Source organism: Penaeus monodon, chromosome 26 (assembly GCF_015228065.2).
Source record: "Penaeus monodon isolate SGIC_2016 chromosome 26, NSTDA_Pmon_1, whole genome shotgun sequence".
NCBI classification, from domain to species: Eukaryota; Metazoa; Arthropoda; class Malacostraca; order Decapoda; family Penaeidae; genus Penaeus; species Penaeus monodon.
In genome coordinates, this window is record NC_051411.1 from 11,889,040 (window position 1) to 11,909,083 (window position 20,044).

The 20,044-nt window shown below is 37.1% G+C and overlaps 2 protein-coding genes across 3 annotated transcripts in view; one reads left to right on the top strand and one right to left on the bottom strand.

The window, feature by feature from the left end:
* Positions 1-1,349, bottom strand: part of LOC119589928 — a 34,837-nt gene extending 33,488 nt beyond the window's left edge. For both annotated transcript variants that reach the window (XM_037938587.1, XM_037938586.1), the window contains exon 1: positions 780-1,349. In XM_037938587.1, coding sequence (XP_037794515.1) covers positions 780-888 — 109 coding nt within the window. In that variant the 5' untranslated portion in view covers positions 889-1,349. The remainder of the gene's footprint in view (positions 1-779) is intronic.
* LOC119589926 lies at positions 1,346-19,570 on the top strand. Its single transcript, XM_037938585.1, has 11 exons — positions 1,346-1,644; positions 3,060-3,223; positions 5,633-5,746; positions 5,913-6,002; positions 6,263-6,370; positions 7,774-7,853; positions 10,497-10,560; positions 10,735-10,820; positions 12,386-12,419; positions 12,629-12,735; positions 18,815-19,570. Exons 1-11 carry the CDS (start codon positions 1,532-1,534, stop codon positions 19,193-19,195), a joined length of 1,341 nt encoding a protein of 446 aa, XP_037794513.1. The 5' UTR covers positions 1,346-1,531; the 3' UTR covers positions 19,196-19,570.
* The last annotated feature ends 474 nt before the right edge of the window (positions 19,571-20,044 follow it).

Here is a 20,044-nt window from a genome sequence, read left to right on the forward strand (position 1 = left end):
ACACTACAATAAGAAACATATAATGACAATGTCATAAAGAGAGGGGTCAAAAACTATACTCATTCATAAATGAAATAATCTATACATCCAGAGAAAAACATCAGAAGTAAATAGGTCATGACAAATGCTGTCTGAAAACCAAGTCCATGATGACTGAGCATGCATCCAGAGGCAGAGCTGTCAGCAGGGAAATACAGTGACCAGGAAGGGGTTTGGGAGCAATGCCTCCAGGTGGGACAAGATTTTGCTTCATAAGGCAATGGATTCCCAAGAGAAATGTAGGCTGGAGTTATTGGGACTCAGTGGGTTGCTTTCATTTCATATACATTTACCTGTACTTTCACTTCTTTCCTGAACCAGTCATTTGCAATGGAAAACAACAGTCACATGCAAAACACAGCGAGTAAATGGAATAAAGTATAATAATTGCCAGGGTGAATGGCTGTGTGAATCTTAACCCTTACCAAAACTATGCCCCCAAAAAGTAACCAAAGTTTACATAGCAGTGAACAAGATCCCTATAGTGTATAAGAACTAACTTCCATGAACAAGACCCCTAGCTTACCTGGAAGACCTGACACTGTGGTTTGTTTATCTTTGCTAGAGTGCCAAACGCGGAACCAAAAAATGTACAAATCATCTCTAGAAACTTATTAATCCCGTGTCTCCGATGATATCATGAATAAAAATGTCTTGAACTTAATCAACACATCGCTTACATGCACTGTTAAGCTTTCCTCCAAAAGATATTTGGCATACTAAACCACACAGGACCTTACCAAAGGCACTTGACTTGGGCACATTATCACCTGCAGTTCTTCTTTTGGCCGCTCTAGATACTGCTCCCTGTACTCCCTGCAACGCACGCTTCTTACTCTTCCTTCCCATCGTTATCTAAGATGTTTTCTGTGTGTGTCTCCGTTTGTTATTATAATAATATGAGCGTGAGCAGCAATACAACATATGTTCAAACTCACTCTCTGCGTGCTACTGACTACATTTTCTTTGAAAGAGTATATGCTAGACAATGAAAAAATATTTGAGGGTTAACTTAAATATTTACATCATCATTAAAAAAAAAAACGTTTCGTCATTCCATCACTCCGGGCTATACTGTAGGTAATTTACTTGAGCCAAAAAAAAGGAAGAAATTCGCGAGGCCCATGAGGGTGAGACTTCCCCCCCCCCCCCAAAAAAAAAAAAGCATAGATAAAAAAATATATATAATTTTGGTCCATGTTTTCGGGTCGCCACGTGACTTTTATTATTGGTTAGAACGTTCATGACGTCACGGTAGCGCCCAACCAATCAGAGGCTTTGTTATTGTCATGTATTCGAAACCTCCCGCATCGCCGCGAAATAAGTCTAGAATAATATACACCAACTAGCTAATTTTCTGTAAATCTTAAAATGTTTCAAATATCATTCTGGTGTTATATGAGTAGCACCTTTATCAAAATTTGTCATATCAGCATTAAAAGCGAAAGCTCCAGCTTGAGGCGCGCTTGGAGGCTTCCTAGAATCAGTTGTCATGGCATCAAGAAAAACAAGTGGAGGTAATCTTTGCTGTCTTCCTTTTTGCCGATCAAGGAAACATCTGGACTCGAACCTTCATTTTCACCGTTTCCCGTCAAACAGCGAAGTGTAAGGAACAAACAGTGGCACTAATTAAAACGTCCTTATTGCTGTTACACACCACTGTCACCATCGTACTTTTGGTATATACATGACTGTTTATCCATTAATCTAGCGCCCTATAAAAATACTGGATGAAAGGGAGACACTCTAAATAAACGTGATTAACCTTGAAAAAAAATATATAAATATATATATATATATATAATATATATATATATATATATATATATATATATATATATATATATATATGTGTGTGTGTGTGTGTGTGTGTGTGTGTGTGTGTGTGTTGTGTGTGTGTGTGTGTGTGTGTGTGTGTGTGTGTGTGTGTGTGTGTGTGTGTGGGTGTGTGTGTGTGTGTGTGTGTGTGTGTGTGTGTGAGTGTGTGAGTGAGTGAGTGTGTGTGTGTGAGTGTGTGTGTGTGTGTGTGTGTGTGTGTGTGTGTGTGTGTGTGTGTGTGTGTGTGTGTGTGTGTGTATTATATATAATATATTGAAATAACAATTATTTTAGAAACCAGTGCATCAGTGGCACACAAAAAATAATGGCAGAATGTTTACTTTATCTTTGTGTTTGTTTTACCATAGATATTCTGTGGATCCTCATTTTGGTAATTTTCCTGAATAACTTTGTATAAATGATCACAATGACTTTGGTCTCAATGGAAATATATATGGAAAAGAATTAATACATTAAATTTGGAAATTGGACTACTTACAGCCCAAGTCCACTTGGTGCTCCCAAGTTTCAGCTCTTTCAGCATACCAAGTGAAGACCAAGTTTGTCGGAGCTATTAGGGGGCAGAACCCCCCATCAACATCAGGCAGTGCCTAAAGGGCATACTTAGCCACGGCAATTTAGATTAAATTTTGTGATGTAGAGTTATGAACTTAGTCTTTGACTAGTGCATCCACATTGTAAAGAATTACCAAAATTTCTGAAAAAGAAAAAAATATTGCAAAAACAAAAATGTTCCAGTGACCTTGAATTTGTAATATATATCACTTTTCAGTAAATCTAGTTTGTGCATGGCTTTTTTTTTTTTTTTTTTTTTTACTAATTACTATAGTGATTGAGGATTTAGGTTCAAGTGCAGGCCTAGTTGAGGACTAGGGAGTCCCTTCTATGTGGTGGTGGCATTACTATAGTTTCAATTTCATACAAGGGAAAAACAGATGTTTAGAGTGATGAAGCAGATAACTTGACCTTGAAATAGATTTAGATATGGTAGAATTATGAACCCCCTTGCTAGCTAGAAACAATATTTCTTTTACACCCACTAAACAGGATGGGTAAAATTAGTATGCTAAACAACGTAATGCCTGTGTGAGAAAGAAGTGTATTGAAAACCTAAATGCAATCCTATTTTAACTGTAGATTACAAAGTCTTTTATTTTTATTTATTTATTTATTTTTTACAGATCCGAAACATGGCTGAAATTTGTCAATAGACCAGATTTGTATAAGAAAACCTGCAAGGAACTCAATAATACATACAAGGTTTGTTCAAGACACTTCGAGCCTGAAATGTACATGAGTCCCATATCACCACGCCTGAAACACTTGGCTGTTCCAACCATACCTGGTATGTTTTGAATAAAAAAAGACAATTTTTTGGATGGTAGATTGAAAACTTGAATTATCCTTCCTAGTAAATGTTTAACAGAGGTGGATAAAAGAAAAAAATAGGTTTTATTATTATTATTATTATTATTATTATTTTATATATATTATATATATATATCATATATATGTATTATATATATATATATATATATATATATATATATATATATATATATATTTTTTTTTTTTTTTTTTTTTTTTTTTTTTTTTTTTTTTACCAAATGCTTTTAATGATTTCCAGAGTACATCCACTTATACACATATATTGATATTATTCCTTAGAAATTTAATAACTTTATTAACCACTCTACAATTAGTGGCATTCCAGAGTGTCTGTTCAGAGAATGGCCAATTAAATTGCCTTTGTAGGAGGTAACTATTTGATTAGAAAGTCATTCTTCTGAACAGTACTGAAAATTTGAAAATAATATGTACATTGATGATGACAATAAGATATGATTAAAAAACAGCAGCTTTATTTTCTATCCCAAATAAGGAAATCAAATGAAACTCTCAGCCTGCTTTCTCTTAGCTGCCTGCTAAAATGGTTGTTCAAAAAAATAGATAATGTAAATCAGACAAAAGTAAGCTTTATAGAGGACAACAATGAAAACACAAACAAAATGGAAAGGAAGAAGTGACACTAGAGGAGGAGTAGCTCTTCATATCCAAAAAGATTTAGCTGCACAAACAGATCCTGTAATAGAATACTCAAATAATATCACTCTTGGTGATATTAGAGAGACAAAAGGATTTGAATGCTGCCATATATAGACCATCTACCTTGGCAGAAACTTTTAGAGTAGAGCTATAGATATTGGTAATTATATCAAAACTACAGTAAAACACGAAAGTATTACGATGCAAAGTGATTTGAACTTTCTCTTCATTGACTGGAAAGCGATGAGAATTAAAAGGTGTAGTGGACAAACTTCAGGGTCATAGGGAATAGTCCATCTGAAAATCCAAAACCAACATTATATTTTGTTGAAGGAGTATAGATGAAAAGACAGTAGTTGTGATAAGTAGTTCGGCTTATTTGTGAGTAATGACATGAGCTTCATTCATCACAGTGACCTGGTAGTCATCGGTGGAAAAATTACAAATAGTTGGAAGATGACTTTTGAGAGATCCAAAACATCTACTGTTACTGTGTAAAGAACTAGTGATTCCAAGGTTGGAATATTGGTGTCAATTATGGAATCTAATTTATACAAAATAAGTGATATCACAAGAATAGGTTAAAAGAATTTTCATCTGAGAAGTAGACAGCATGATAAATCTTGATTACTAGGAAAAAAACTGTAATAAGACAGAGGAAGATCTGTCATCATATATGTATGAAAGATCACTGAAAGTTTGGCTCCAAGAAAGGTAGTAGAGAGCAGAATTGAAGTCAGAGATTTAGTAGTAACAGTCCTCTTAACAACACTGTTTTAAGTGTTTCATAATGTCTTTCATTACCACTGTTAATCATCAGGTGATATATTCTCATTTTGTTTGCTACCTCACTTTATCAGATGTATGTGATATGGGTATGAGAGAGATTATTGTCTCTTTATAATCATATGATAATGGAAGTCAATTGAAGTTACTTTTATTGCAAGTTAACAAAATATTGGATTTATCACTTCACTTTTTTATACAAATTTTCTAGTGTCATCACATGCCAGCAGATTTTGCTGTATAGTCCTATTTGGCTCCTTGCACTTTTTACCCATGCAGGGAGCCAAGGTTTGAGATATATATATATATATATATATATATATATATATATATATATATTATATATATATATATATATATATATATATATACTGATAAATCATTTGTGAGAATATTACCACAGGATTTATAAACAACAAAACAAAAGTTATGGCCTTGTCATCTTGACAATTTCAGTTGCAGTTTTCAAGAAAATGATTCAATAGCTGTCTGTATGTAATATTCCTTTAAATTTGTGACAGGGTGCTCATGAACTAAAAAATATGCTTTATGGATTTTTTTGTAACTACTAATGGATTTCGAACATGGCGGGAATAACATAAATCACTGATACTGTACAAAATATGACAATCCTTATAACATAATAATGGAAAATTGAATAACATTATAATAACAACAATAGTTGTTTTCTCTTCACACTGAAATGAACATTAGTGAATGGCAAGTGATACCTTCCAAGTGGACAGTATTTCATCTCATCTAAATTGAAAGGGGAACAGGGACTGAAGTAAAGATGTCTACAACTTTATGCCATGAATGTATAAAATGGTATTTAGTTTACAAGAACTCACTCTTTTGTTTATTGATGCTGGAGATTTAGTGTTGAATTATTTCTATAGTTGAGTAATTTTATCATTTTCAGTTCAGGAAAAAGTCTCACAAGATGGGACTTTGTCAGTAGAATCAACTGTGGCAGTCCCTTCTCCTAAGATAGACATCCCAGATGCTTCTTCAAAAATATATGCAATTGTAACAGGTAAATTCCACTAGCAATTGGAAAATACAAAATAGTGCCATATATAGATGACTTTATAGATATAAAAAATGTATACTTTCTTCAATGAAGTTATTACTTTACTTGGCAATGTGTAAAAATAGTGTAACAAATTATGCTCAGTCAAAAATGATTCAAAAATTTCCAGAGTGTGTTGAAGAGTCTGATGGCCACCTGCACATATTTATACCCAGTACTGATTCAGAAAAAGGATCTTCCAGAGACAGTATGGCAGCAGGTAGGTCTTCATTGCACTTGTTTTACTATATAGAACTATAACAATATGGTTAAAAGGAGTTTTTTTTTTTTTCTTTAATTAATGTTACACACACACACACACATGCACATTCATATACACCTACACACACTCATGCACAATCATACACAATATATACCTTATAGACACACACACACACACACGCACGCACACACGCACGCACGCGCGCGCGTTGTGCACGCTATGAGTTTATATTATTAATGTGTCCTTTCCATTTCCAGAGTCATTAGATGACTGGGAATATTTTGATGGTGGTGGTAGTAATGACCCATTGGAAGTTACCAGCATCTCATCAGATATACCGAAGGAAGTAGCAAATAGCCATGAAAGTAAGTGTAAAGATAGTTGTTAATGCATGGTTATCATTACTTTATTACTATATTCTGAATTTCTCAATTATCCATAGCTTTATCTTTCAGAACTGCAGTTGTTCCTGTCTGTATTTTTTCTTCTAATTTTAAAGTTTTTATTTAGACAAATTCTGTTTTTCTTATATATCAGGCTTAATTTCTACACACCATGAAAAAATGCATTTAGGGATATGCAGTAGAATGGTCAAAATATAGCATTTTACAAAACTAGGACCAAAATGTTCGTATACCATCAGAAAAAATTTTCAAAGTAGCGTTCAGTTTTAATGAGTGGCATAGGATTAAATGGACAGAGTTAAAGGCCCTAACCCGCTAGAAGGGACATGGTAGGTTGGAACCTTGTATGCACTTGGCAAAAGGAGAATTTCCTCTTGAATTCCACTTCATCGTTGTTTGCAGTCGCACACAACCTCAGTTGCCACTGATTGAGTACACGCATCTGTACTCCTGTATTTTGTCCTGATTCTGGCTCCCGATGCATTATTTATTGGATTGACCTCACTTTTTCCATTCAGACATTCATTATACATAATGTTAGAAGAAGATCAGAGAAAATGAGGAAGCAACACCTGGAAGAGCTAAGGAAGAAAAGAAAAATTGTACCAGTATTTTGTTTATTAAAGGAAAGGATATTGAAAGGCTAATTACAGAATACTTGGGGTCTCTCTCTGAAATTTTCATTTGCAACGGAAGTACATAAAAGATAAATCTCTTATATTCCTTTGCTCTGTCATTTCCTTACATTATTTGCCGTGTAAGTGAAGAACAGTTGAAACTTAATGGATACTTTTTTTTTTCCAATGAGAAAATTCTTTTTAATGTGTATATATATAATATATAATGTGTATATGTATATGTATATATATATATATATATATATATATATATATATATTATATATATATATATATATATATATTTATATATATATATAATATATATATATATATATATATATACATATATACATATATATATATATATATATATATATATATATATATATATATATATATATATATATATATATATATATATACATACATACACACACACATATATATGCGTGATATTATATATATATATATATATATATATATATATATATTATAATATATATATATATAATATATATATATATATTAATATATATATATAAACATCATATATGTGATATATATATATATATTATATATATATATATATATATATATATATATATATATATATATATATATATATATATATATATATATATATATATAATATATATATATATATATATATATATATATATATAATAAGCATTTAGAATGGCATATGTTTGATGACACATTCACTTACCTGAAAATAATTTTCAGATGCATCCAGATTGTTCTGTTCAGCAGACTCTTCAACTCCCGAAGGGATTGTCATTAAGCCAAACACATCTCAACACCAAGTAAGGAAATTAGATACTCTATAAAATGAAGTATGCCAAGGCAAACATAGTTGATGATTGATGTACTAATTAGTGAAATGGTGCTGTTTGGTGACAGATGGGTGAATGGATGAATGGACGAGTTACCCACTCTGGCAACCAGTAGTTTGCCCAGACACAGTCAGTCAAAATGGGTGAAATAACAATATTCACACTACAATTGATAGGGAAGAAATTAAAGAGGGGGATTTGCATAGATGGATAGGTAGGTAAATGGAGGAAGGGAAGGATAGGTGGATAGGGTGGATGAGTCACCCCCCTCGCTAGGGGGAGGAAAGGAGGGATATAGATATACGAATGCAAGGTACATATAACCATGTAGCTCCACGTCCATTTAGCCTGTTGAACCTCAAAATAAAATTGACTCTTTCCTTAGAGTATTCAGATGACTGTTAATGGTAAAGAAATCTTCATTATCATATAGAAAGGAGTGGAATGTTTGTTATACTTGTGGTAATTATAACAATATTGAATAGATTATATAGACAATTTTGTATGTAGCTATATCCAAATCGCGCAAAGCACTTTCATTGGCTAAATGCAATGATGTCATTAGTTCTGCCCCTTTATCTGACCCAGTCACTCCATGTGATATTTTATGGTAATTTTTTTTCAGTGTAGTTTCTTTCTAAAGGGTTCAGTAATCAGTGGTAGAAAAATTTATGAAAATGAAACCAAGAAAAAAAAAATTGCAATAACAATGGCAGAGAGGCTGGGCTTAGCTCATCCGTTGCAACTAGTGTGAGCTACCTTTTTCAAACTACCTTGTATGAGTGGATAGATGGATGAATAAAATCAAACAACTTTAATGAAATGATTTTGAGCAATAATATTCAGAGAGATGAAAGAATGATTATAATAAACTTTATTTTTAAGTGATTTCATGGTATTTAGTTGTATTTTGTATTGATAATTACGGTTTGAAAATCTTTCAAATAATACAGATTTAGAGATAAAGTCACAACAAGTGCAATTTGTTCCTGGTATTTGAAATGTTTTTAAGTTTTAAACTTCTCCAGTATATGATAATATATAAGAAGAAGAAAGCATCAGTGTTTCATACTGCTTTCTGACATTAACCAAAATATTATGTCAACCATATATTTCTTGCTGTCTATAAGTTCTTCTATATGAAATATACTGGGTGATAAAATGAGATAGCTTTTTTTCATAGGATATATAAAATCATAGTCTTAATATTATAAGCTATATTTTGTTATTGCTGTGTTATGTTTATGTAAATATAATAGCTAATTTGTTGTATATTTCATATTGATATATATCGGTCCCTTTGATCTCTTTTTTTCCACAATTATTTTAATTAATTCCAGCGTTCAATTACCCTTATCTAGTTCTGTAGAGGACACTTGCTTTTGCCCAGGCTTAGGCCATCTGTCTTGGAAGCTAGATAGACCCAGAGTACCCAGATTTTGCTTCTTTTTATAACAGGTACTGAGTACCTATATGTTAGAAATTCCTTTAATATTACTGTGCAGTTAGAACATCATTAAAAGTGCCTTGAAGCCAGCCAAAATGCACCAAGACTGGGGAATGTAATTTTGGGATAAATTAAATGGGAGGCAGTTTCACTGGGAAGTAGGTAAGCATGAGGTCATGTTACTCTTTTTTTTCATTTTCCTTTCTTTTCTTTTTTTCCTTCTTTTTCTTTCTTTCTTTCTTTTCTTCTTTCCTTTCTATCTTAGCAGCAATTAAGTTGAGTACTAGTGAAAACATTATCATTGATAGATAATGGTTTGATAAAATATCCGGCAAGCTGTAAAATTTTCAAGTAAAATTGATAAATAAGAAATATATGTGTGTGTATATATATATATATATATATATATATATATATATATATATATATATATATATATATATATATATATATATTATATATATATATATATTCTTTATTAACGTATATATATATATATTGAGCCTATATCACAGATATACTTAATTGATAGTTATATCATTGATTATCTATGGATATGATATAGTGTAGTAGTATCTATTACGAACTTATATATTTTAGTATCATTTCATCTATTATATATTACAACTATATATATGCACATTATAGATATATATTATATATATATATATATATATATATATATATATATATATATATATATAATATATATATATATATGTATATATAATATAGATTATAGTGGCTATTAACATAATAAGCAAATAATAGCTTGTTCATTGTGAATAAGGAAATATGATATAAAACAATGAAAGTTAAACAAAATGAACAAATTGTACTTTTAAAGATATATTTTATTTTTTATATCATTAAAAAGGCTCTATATTTTTTCCCCAACCCTAGTCAGCTTGGGGGCCCAAATCAGTTGGTGTAGTTGAAATGATAGTATTCACACCAAGACTCAATAGCATATGGCTTTATTTTAAATTCCTTTGCCTTTGGTCATTATTAGTTATTACATGAATGTCGGGTTTATTTGAATCCATTTATTAAACATACATTTGATCACAATCATGAATGTGAAAGACAAAACACAGTCTTATGAATCTCTCAGAATTGACTTTCATGTTTTCTGTTACATTACAACCACCTTTCCTGTCCTTCAGGATAGTGATGTTCCGGATAAATTAGATGGTGAAATTGCTACTGAGTTCATTGAAGTTAAGGATGGTAAGTCTCAGCTGTAATATATCAAAGCTAAAGGCTCTTGGCAAAGATGAGAGGTCTGCTTACTAGATTGCATCATGTGTTCTGTTTATTTATTGTTAATGAGGAATATTGATCTATCATTACCATCATTATTTTTTTTTTTTATTAAATTGAAAACTCTTTCACTGTTTACAGAGCCTTTGGATGACTGGAGAGATATTGGTGATTGTGACACTCAGGAAGAATCAGGTGATCTGCATAATGATTTGTTGTGTAGCCAAGTAAGTATTATATGTGGATAATTTTTGTAATTTCATTCCTTTCATTGATTTCATAAAATATTTTTGACTAGAGAGAGAGAGTCCTTTCCATATATAAAATACCACAGATAGGATTGAAAGGGTTACATCCAGTCTTCTTGCACAGGAATATTTCATTGAAGTATACTGTCTTCACCTGTTACTTTAAACCTTGTAGAATACCCTTAGTTTGAAGAAATATAGTACAAGTAGATAGTATTTGTAAAAAATACCATGGTATACAAAGTACACCAATTTAGTATTACCACTAATTTCTAAGAACTGCCAAAGTTAGGCTTGCCTGTCCCCTCAGCTGCCTGATTTTTAAAGTACCAGTCAGACAGACATGAATGAAAATGGGGATATGCCACATACACAAATGTTTTGAACAAAAAAGTAAACGGTTCAGTGCAGGAAAACCTTTGTATATGTCCTTCTCTTCATTGGAAGTCCCAGTAGATCATTTGAAATTTCAGTTGTGGCACAAGTGTAGAAGATCAAAGCTAATGCAACACCAGGTTTCCAGGTACACAAAACAAACTGTGTATTCTGGCTTTGACTGACTCTGGTGATTTCTCATAGTTATGAAAAGGCATAAGTTAATACAGTTGGCCCATTTCCTTTTTGGTCATGTGAGATCATGTTTTCCATTGTTACTAAGATGCAAATACCTTGACATATCCAGAAATTAGTTTATTACCACATAGTTTTTAAATGACAGGAGTGTATGTCAGGCTGTGCAAAAAACATTTAAATTAAACATTGACATTAGTCCACTGTACAATTCAAGTACTGTCTCAAGAGTGCTATCCTTATAGTTTTTCAGTTTTTCAATTCATACTTTTCACCTTGGAAGGAAGGAGGTATGAACAGAAGGATAGTCATCAGTTTAAATCCTCCTAAACTAAGGGGGAGGAGGGGGGAAGCCATATGACAAGCCAGTGATATAGAATATTTTATGAATGTTGTGAACATCATAGATATCACAAATTTCAAAAAATCAATTGCTGTACATTTAGAAAACATGAACATTAAACCATACAAACAGGCATAGATATTAGTAGATAGATAGGTAGATACTAGAAAATATATTGACATATATTTGATATATTATGTAATTTGAATGAGGTTAAGTGCCAGCCCTCTAGTCTCCTGTAATTGACAGGAAAGTGATATAAATAAACCTGTGATGAACCCAGCCATCTTGCTACCAGGAGGATACGTGGCAGTTTTGGAGTGCACAAAATTAATTAGAGTTGTTAAAAAATGAAATTAAAATTATGACAATATTTTCTGTCTGAGATTAATCTGCATCTCAACTCTATATAGGCTCCTTGAATGAAAACAAGCTATACCATACCAGTTAAATATGATTTTGTTTAGGGGTTAATTTTGTGGATCTTATTTTGCTAATCTTTAATAATGTTAGGCCAGGATATGAAACTTAAAAAGAACTATGTACAGTTCATTTGTTCATTCCTGAGAACCTATAAGTCAGTTCTTCTGTTACATTGTCAGACATTAAAGGCAACTGTATTGTCTTGCAGGAGAGGGATGCACATGGTGAATCAGTTAAAGTTGGTAAGTTTCTGTAGCAATAACTGGAAGCTAGACAGTTATGCCAAATAAAGCAGATGATTTATATGAGATGCCTATGTACTAAATATCCATAGTTTATTTATTTTATTACGAAGAACTACACATATTTTATTGTTCTCATCATAATTTTCTGTGAAAAAATTTAGTGAGGATTTCTGTAGTATTAATGTATATTAATTTTGTATTTACAGAACCATTAGACAACTGGAAAGATATTGATGAATATAATGATGATAACAGGCTACTGCAAGTTAAAGAAGAATTAGATGGCAAGGATGATGATCAATTTTATAGTACTGTAAGTACATACTGTTACAAACACTACTTCAGCCATGTTACATGTGCCCTAGGTTGCTTCAGGCTGACAGGTTTCTGTACATAAGATAGGGGAAGAGTTTGGTAGGATAATTTGGGTTTTGGCATTACAAAATTCAGAGATAGTCCCTATCAGTCTACCTCACAAGGAATTCTATCAGCACTGTCCCAGTTACAGAGTAATTGGAGAGAGTAAATACTTCTTCCACCTAGTTTGCTCCTCTTCTCATGAAGAGTTGCCTGTTAGCTAGAAGCAACCTACAATGTATTTACCAGGATTGAGATAGTTTCCTCTTCATTTGCAAATCTACCACCAGTCATAGTTTGGACTATGCTTCTGCATGTCCATAGATGATGCAGAGTTTATTGTGCTGAAAATATAATAAAGATGGTAAGGGGGAGGGATAGGGAGGCAACAAGACAGAGTAGAGGAAGGGAAAGGAAGGTATAAACCCAGGGGGAGAACTGAATGGCAATGACTAGATAGAATATGTTGATAACTGTATCATTATTATCATTATTACTTTATTATTAACAATATAATTATTGTTAATATTATTATTGTTGTTGTTGTTATTATTATTATAATTATTGTTGTTATTGCTATGATTATTGTTGTTGTCATTATTATTTTTTTTTATTATTATTATGATGATGATGATGATTATTGATATTATTATGATTGTTATAGTTATTATTATCATGGTCACAATTATGAATATTGTTATTATCATTATTATCATGGTCATGATTATGAATATTGTAATTATTATTTTTATGACTATTATTATGCCAACCAAACACATGTTCCTCTGGAATGAACATCATCATCATCATCAAGGGGCTAACACCGACAGGGGCGCATGGCCGCATCCACCCTTCGCTTCCAGCTACGAGGATCCCTCGAGGCGAGTCTCCAGCCAGACCCACGGCCCATCTCTTATTCCTCGCAACAGGTCTCATTGAGCTGCCCAAGCCATGACCTCCTGGGTCATCCTACAGGCCTCCTTCACCCAAGGTTGTCTCGCAGAGAGACAACCTGATGGGGAGGGTTGCCCACAGGGAGATGAGCTAGGTGCCCATATACCCTGAGTTGGCGATCTCGGATTATGCAAGTAACAGGTCCCATGCCAGTCTCACAGTGTAACCGCCGGTTGGACACATGGTCCTGCCAACTGTACCCCATGTTACAAAAGGCATCAAGACGAGACTCCAAGACACTGGATAGCGTCCAGATTTCGCTTCCATAGAGCAAAACTGGCATTATCAAGGCCTTAAAGACACGCAGCTTGGTCCATCTGCATAGGTACCGACATCTCCAAAAGCTCTTGTTGATCGAGTTCATGGCTCCTGTTGCCAGACCAGATCCATCTATTGACTTCTTGGTCTGACAGCCCAGAGATATGGACTATGCTACCAAGGTATGTAAAACTCTCTGTAACTTCAACGTCCTCGCTGCAAGCATGGATCAACTGAACAGGTTCCCCTAACTGGCCCCCCAAAGTCCTGAATCTTGGTCTTGGTCCAGGAGATCTCTAGGCCTAGAGGCTTCGCCTATTTGCTAAATGCATCAAGAGCGGCCACCAGTGACTCCAAGGACTCACATAGGATAGCAACATCGTTGGCAAAGTCAAGGTCTGAGACCTTGATATTGCCTAGTGTTGCTCCACACTGACTTTGGCTAGTAGCTCTGCCCATTATGCAGTCCATATAGGTGTTGAAAAGTGTTGTTGCAAGGACACAGCCTTGCCTCACCCCTACATTAACAGGGAAGAAGTTTGACAGACCCCCACCACACTTTACAGCACTTTCAGTACCAGTATAAAGGCTTGCTATTAGCTCAATAATCTGTGTCGGAATTCCCCTGAGTCTCAGGATCTCCCATAGTGATTCCCGATGCACCGAGTCAAAAGCCTTTTTGAGGTGTAGGTTGCAAGCAACCCATGGCCAAACTCACGACGGCGTTCCACAATTACTCGAAACGCTAGTATACGGTCTATCGTGGACTTGCCAGAAGTAAGTCCAGACTGCTCCAGTCTCTGATGCCTCAGTAGGTGGTTGTGGATCCGTTTCAGAAGAATGTGGGCGAGAACCTTGCCTGGTATGCTAAGCAGTGTAATACCACGGTAGTTACTACAATCCCAACGATCCCTTTTCCCCTTCCAGAGAGGGATGACCACGCCCCTCAGCAGGTCAGGGGAATGGTACCAGACTGCCAGATGGCAGTCAGGGCTGTATGCAGATCCCGAGCCATAGGTTCACCTTTAGCAGTTCAGCAGGGATATCATATATGCCTGCTGCTTTCCCACTCTTCAGCTTGGAAATCGCTATCCCAACCTCTGTTAGGGTAGGAGGTTCCTCGCTGATGGGTGGGTCCGGCACAGGCACTGTGACATCGCTTGCTTCCAAGCTAACTGTTGGAGGGTCCACCAGATACAACTGCTCAAAATACTCAGCCCAACGTGCACGCACCCCAACATGATCTGAGATGATCCGTCCATCTGCTGATCGGATTGCAGTCATCTGTGAGGAGGGCTTAGGGTTCAGCTTTCTCAGGGCTTGGTAGACAGGGCGAAGGTCATTTACCAAGAAATGGCCTTCAACCGCCTCAGCAAGATTCCTGATGAACTGTTCCTTGTCCCTTCTCAGCAATGTCCGAGCCCTTTGCACCATGGAGCGACGCAAGACTTGATTACCATTCAGACGAGCCTTGCGACATGCTTCAGTGGCCTCTGTCTCCAGAGGAACTGGGTCCATCAGGTTGTCGAGTTCTGTGAATCGGTCAGAGACTGCCATGGTGAACCCACGGGCACACTCCTCCTCCCTTAGTCTGTCCAGGTAAAACACCTTAGGGTGGCCACTGGAGGGATGGGGAGTTTTGAAGTGGAGCAGCAGGGTGGCCACAACCAGCCTATGGTCAGTGCCACAGAACTCGGCACTCCGGTAAACCCTGCAGTTCTGGAGGATCCTCCATCACGTGCTAACAAGAATGTGGTCGATCTCCTTGGCCACTGAACCCGTATCGCTGTACCATGTCCAGTGATGCGGGTTGGAGCGCTGGTACCAGGAGCCAGAGATCCTCATTTTCTGGGACCTAGCAAAGTCCCGAAGAAGGAGGCTATTCTCGCTGCTGGGATCAGCTCTCGAGCCATTGGGGCCGACAGACATCTCATAGCCAGCTCGGTCACAGCCGGATACCGCATTGAAGTCGCCCAGAACAATGCGAATATCTCGCCGGGGGCAATTGTCTGCCACAGATGCGAATTTGGCGTAGAGCGCCCCTTTCACATCAATTTTACATACATCGGTAGGGGCGTATACAGCAATAAGAGACATGAAGCCAAAAGTATGCTTCAGTCTCATTGCCATAGTACGCTCATCAAGCGGTGTCACCTCAGCTACCGAGGGCTGAAGTCGGCTGGAGATGGCTATGGCTACACCCTGGAGGTGGTGACCATCGCTGCGGCCCGACCAGTAATAGGTGTACCCACCCACACTGATCGTGCTGCTACCAGGTCTTCTCACCTCTGAGAGGGCAGCCACCTCAACTCCCAGTCGCCTCAATTCCCGCGATAGCAGAGGTAACCGCTCATCCTGCCGCAAGGACTGGATGTTCCAAGCACCTACCCGGAAAGCACGCCAGAGGTTAAGTCTCGGGTGGTCACTCCGGGTGCACGCCACCTCTGACGCCCCGCCGACGCTGCCCCAAATAAAGGGGGTCGGCAGGCTGTGGGACCGCCCATCCGCCTGTGGGGTTCCCGAGGGCTTTGCCCCACAAGCTTCATGGTGGATTGGCGCCTGCCGGGCCGCAGGCGGGACGAGTATGGATCTATATGTGAGTGATATTTATTCTTTTCGATTTTGCTTACATAACTAATATTACCAAATGTGTTAGACCAGTCAGTAAAGCCTTTTCATATATGTGGAATGTTACTAAAATGTGTCAGAAAGGGAAATATCCAGTCTTCTTAGGAATATTTAGTGAAGCTTAAAACCCTGTAGAGTGCTCTGCTCATTTTTTTCAGATTTCTTTATTTTTTGCTGTTTTGTAGGTATCAGTGTCTACATTTCGTCAGATATTCAAGGTGGGAGACCTAGTAATATTTTTTTTCCACGTACTCCTATGCTACCGGGCATTTTATTCCGTTACAAAAACATCATTGATGGTGTGTGTTCTTTATTAGAAATTCACCAAAAAATTGCAGAATTCAAAATGTTTCCGTTCGATTCTCTGTGCATTTTTTTTTTTTTCTTTCTTTTTTTTTTTCTTCTTCTTTTTCTTCAGCGATTCACTCAAACTGCAGATCAAGTGAACTGTTTACGTTGGTGCAGTGTGTATCGGTTTCAAATGCCGGATCCTTGGCCAAAGATCATGCTTTGGTAAACTCAGTCACGTCTACAGGAGATGGAAATTATCATCTTTTTTGTTAGAGCAGCGTACTTCGTGAAATGTATCGTACGGAACGGTTACAAGCATCAAAGCTAATTCTGAGAGATGTGGTTCATTGTAACGCCTTCAAACTAGCATTATGGGTAAGTGCAACTATTTACCAATAATCGTTACCAAAAAATGTATGCTGGTGTCACTCACTGTTTCAAAAACACGAAATTTGATGCAAAAAGTCGGATGAATGGCGTCAATGCTTGTTGCATTTGTTAGAGGAGTGCACTTCTAAATGTCCACGATAAAAGTAGGTCATATGACATCTTTTATAAATCAGAAATAAAGCAATTCAAATTTTCCAAAGTAATTATTAATAAAACGTTTGGCAAAGGACAGAGCCAAAATTTTGGTAATATACTACAGCATTACTTTAGAAAAAGAAAGAATGCTTGGTTTAAGCGCTGTGCAAAGGCTAAATCAACAAAAGCTGTAGCGATTTGTAACGCGCTGGTGCAGCACTATTCAAAGAAGGAAATTATTAGAAGTCATTCGTTCACCTCTAGTTCAAGTCGGTGTGAGTCCTTACCAAGTATTTGTGTTCGTAAGTGTAGGGCTAGAGCTTAGGCTAGTGTCCCTACTCGTTTATTAATAACTTTCTTCTCGGTCTCATGGAAGTTGCTTGCATGTTATGGGTATATTATCTTAGCCGATTGTATGATTTCTTGATAGAGGTACGCTGCTGCTCCCTCCCTCCTTTCCTGTCTCTCTCTCTCTCTCCCTCTCTTACGTCCTCTCCTTCCTTTCCTCTCTCTTCTCTCTCCCTTCCCCCTTCTATCTTCCTCCATTCTTATCTTTCCCTCTCCCATTCTCCCGCTCTTCCTTCCTCTCTTTCCACTTAGTGAGCACTCAGCATATACATTCGATTTTTAAGTATGGCTCCAAACTGGCGTTAGGCGAGATGACCCAAGTGGCTCTTGCCCGCGTTGACCTGTGTCCTGACTCAGAGAACCCAGGCAGATAGCGATCCTCTGCCATTCAGCCGAGGCCCCTGGGCAGGTTTTCCGACACACCACCGCTTAACGCTACTCATAGTTCTATTCACATGTTTATCAGTGTCGTACTCCTAATCAGTAATGATTAAGCTGCTCGGACAACTTTGTCGTTAATTCTATTAGTCTAGTACTGGTGTTTTATAGTAACAAATTAGAACATCTTACACTCCCTTTCTCTATGTCCCTCCATTCCTCTTTCTACCTCCCTCCCTTCTCTCTCCCATCCTTTCCCTGTCCCCCGCTCCCTACCTTCCTCCCAGCTTCCTTTCTTCTGCCTCTCATTCTTTCTCACCATACCCCCTTCTCTCTGTCTCTCATCCCTTCCTTGCTCTTCACCTCCCTCTCTCTCTTCCTCCCTCCTCTCCCCTTCCTATCTCAGCCTCCCCCTTCCTCTCTCTCTCTCTCTTTCTTCCTCCTTTCCTCTCCCTCTTTCCCTCCCTCCCATGGCTTCTTCAGGCATGTGTGTGTGTGTGTGTGTGTGTGTGTGTGTGTGTGTGTGTGTGTGTGTGTGTGTGTGTGTGTGTGTGTGTGTGTGTGTGTGTGTGTGTGTGTGTGTGTGTGTTTGGATATATAAACACAGAAATCTGTACCGTCTATTACATTATTTTGACATTTTCATTTTACAGATCTTCGAGATGACTGACAGCCGCGCCAGTGCGCTCAGCGTGGTCAGTGACCGCGGCCGGATCATTGGGCTTTGGGAAGCAGGCAAGTCCAAAGTCGAGATTTCGCGACAGCTCGGCGTGCACCGAACCACCGTTCACAAGTGGATAAAGCGCTGGAGGCAAGAGGGGTCGCTCAAGACGAAGCACCGCTGCGGACGGCCCCAAGTCACCAGCCATAAGCAGAACAGGGCCATTGTGGAGCGTGCTCTCGAAAGGCCACTGACCCCGGCCGTGAAGCTGACCAAGGAGCTGAAGCTGCCCTGCAGTGTGTGGACTGTGCGGCGACGCCTTCATGCAGCGGGCAAGCTGGGCGCCGATCGCGAAGGAGGTGCGATCTCCTGATGAGATTTGCTTCGGAGAGGACGCAGCTAGAAGGTACAAAATGCCAGGTATTTTATAAACATAATATTTTTGAAAAAGTCTGCAATATATTTATATCCTTGACGGGGTGTTTAGTGCTCTCATTATGTGCAGTGGTAATGCCCAACCCCTACAACATTTAGTGTCCACGACCGATGCCCATGCATATAAGTACAGAGATATGCAGATGACTGCAACACGCACACGCACACGCACACGCACACGCACACACACACACACACACACACACACACACACACACACACACACACACACACACACACACACACACACACACACACACACACACATACAATGATTACAGTACGCTTTTGTTTCAGTATAATAAAGAAAAGACCTCGCAATCTATTTCTCTGTTTTTGTATCCTTATATGGTTGATCCAGATAATAGTTATTACACATTGGTTTATATAGCTTTTGTAATTGAGTGGCTACATATTTTTTTCCAAAACGAAAAGTATTCCACACACCATACACACAAATACAGACCACGATACTAGGAAATACCCATCAATTGTTTCGTGTCCTTTTTTTCTTTCTTTCCTCATTATTCATCCGCTTACTTCCCTTTGTCAACCCTACAGCTTATTCCCTTATTCTGATATTGCATCGACACCATATTGCTACATACTATTATAACTAGAACGTGCACAAAATCTGCATATGACAATGCGCTCTCTCTCTCTCTCTCTCTCTCTCTCTCTCTCTCTCTCTCTCTCTCTCTCTCTCTCTCTCTCTCTCTCTCTCTCTCTCTCTCTCTCTCTCTCTCTCTCTCACTGAGCGACACTTGAGGTTGGGAGCACCGCTGTC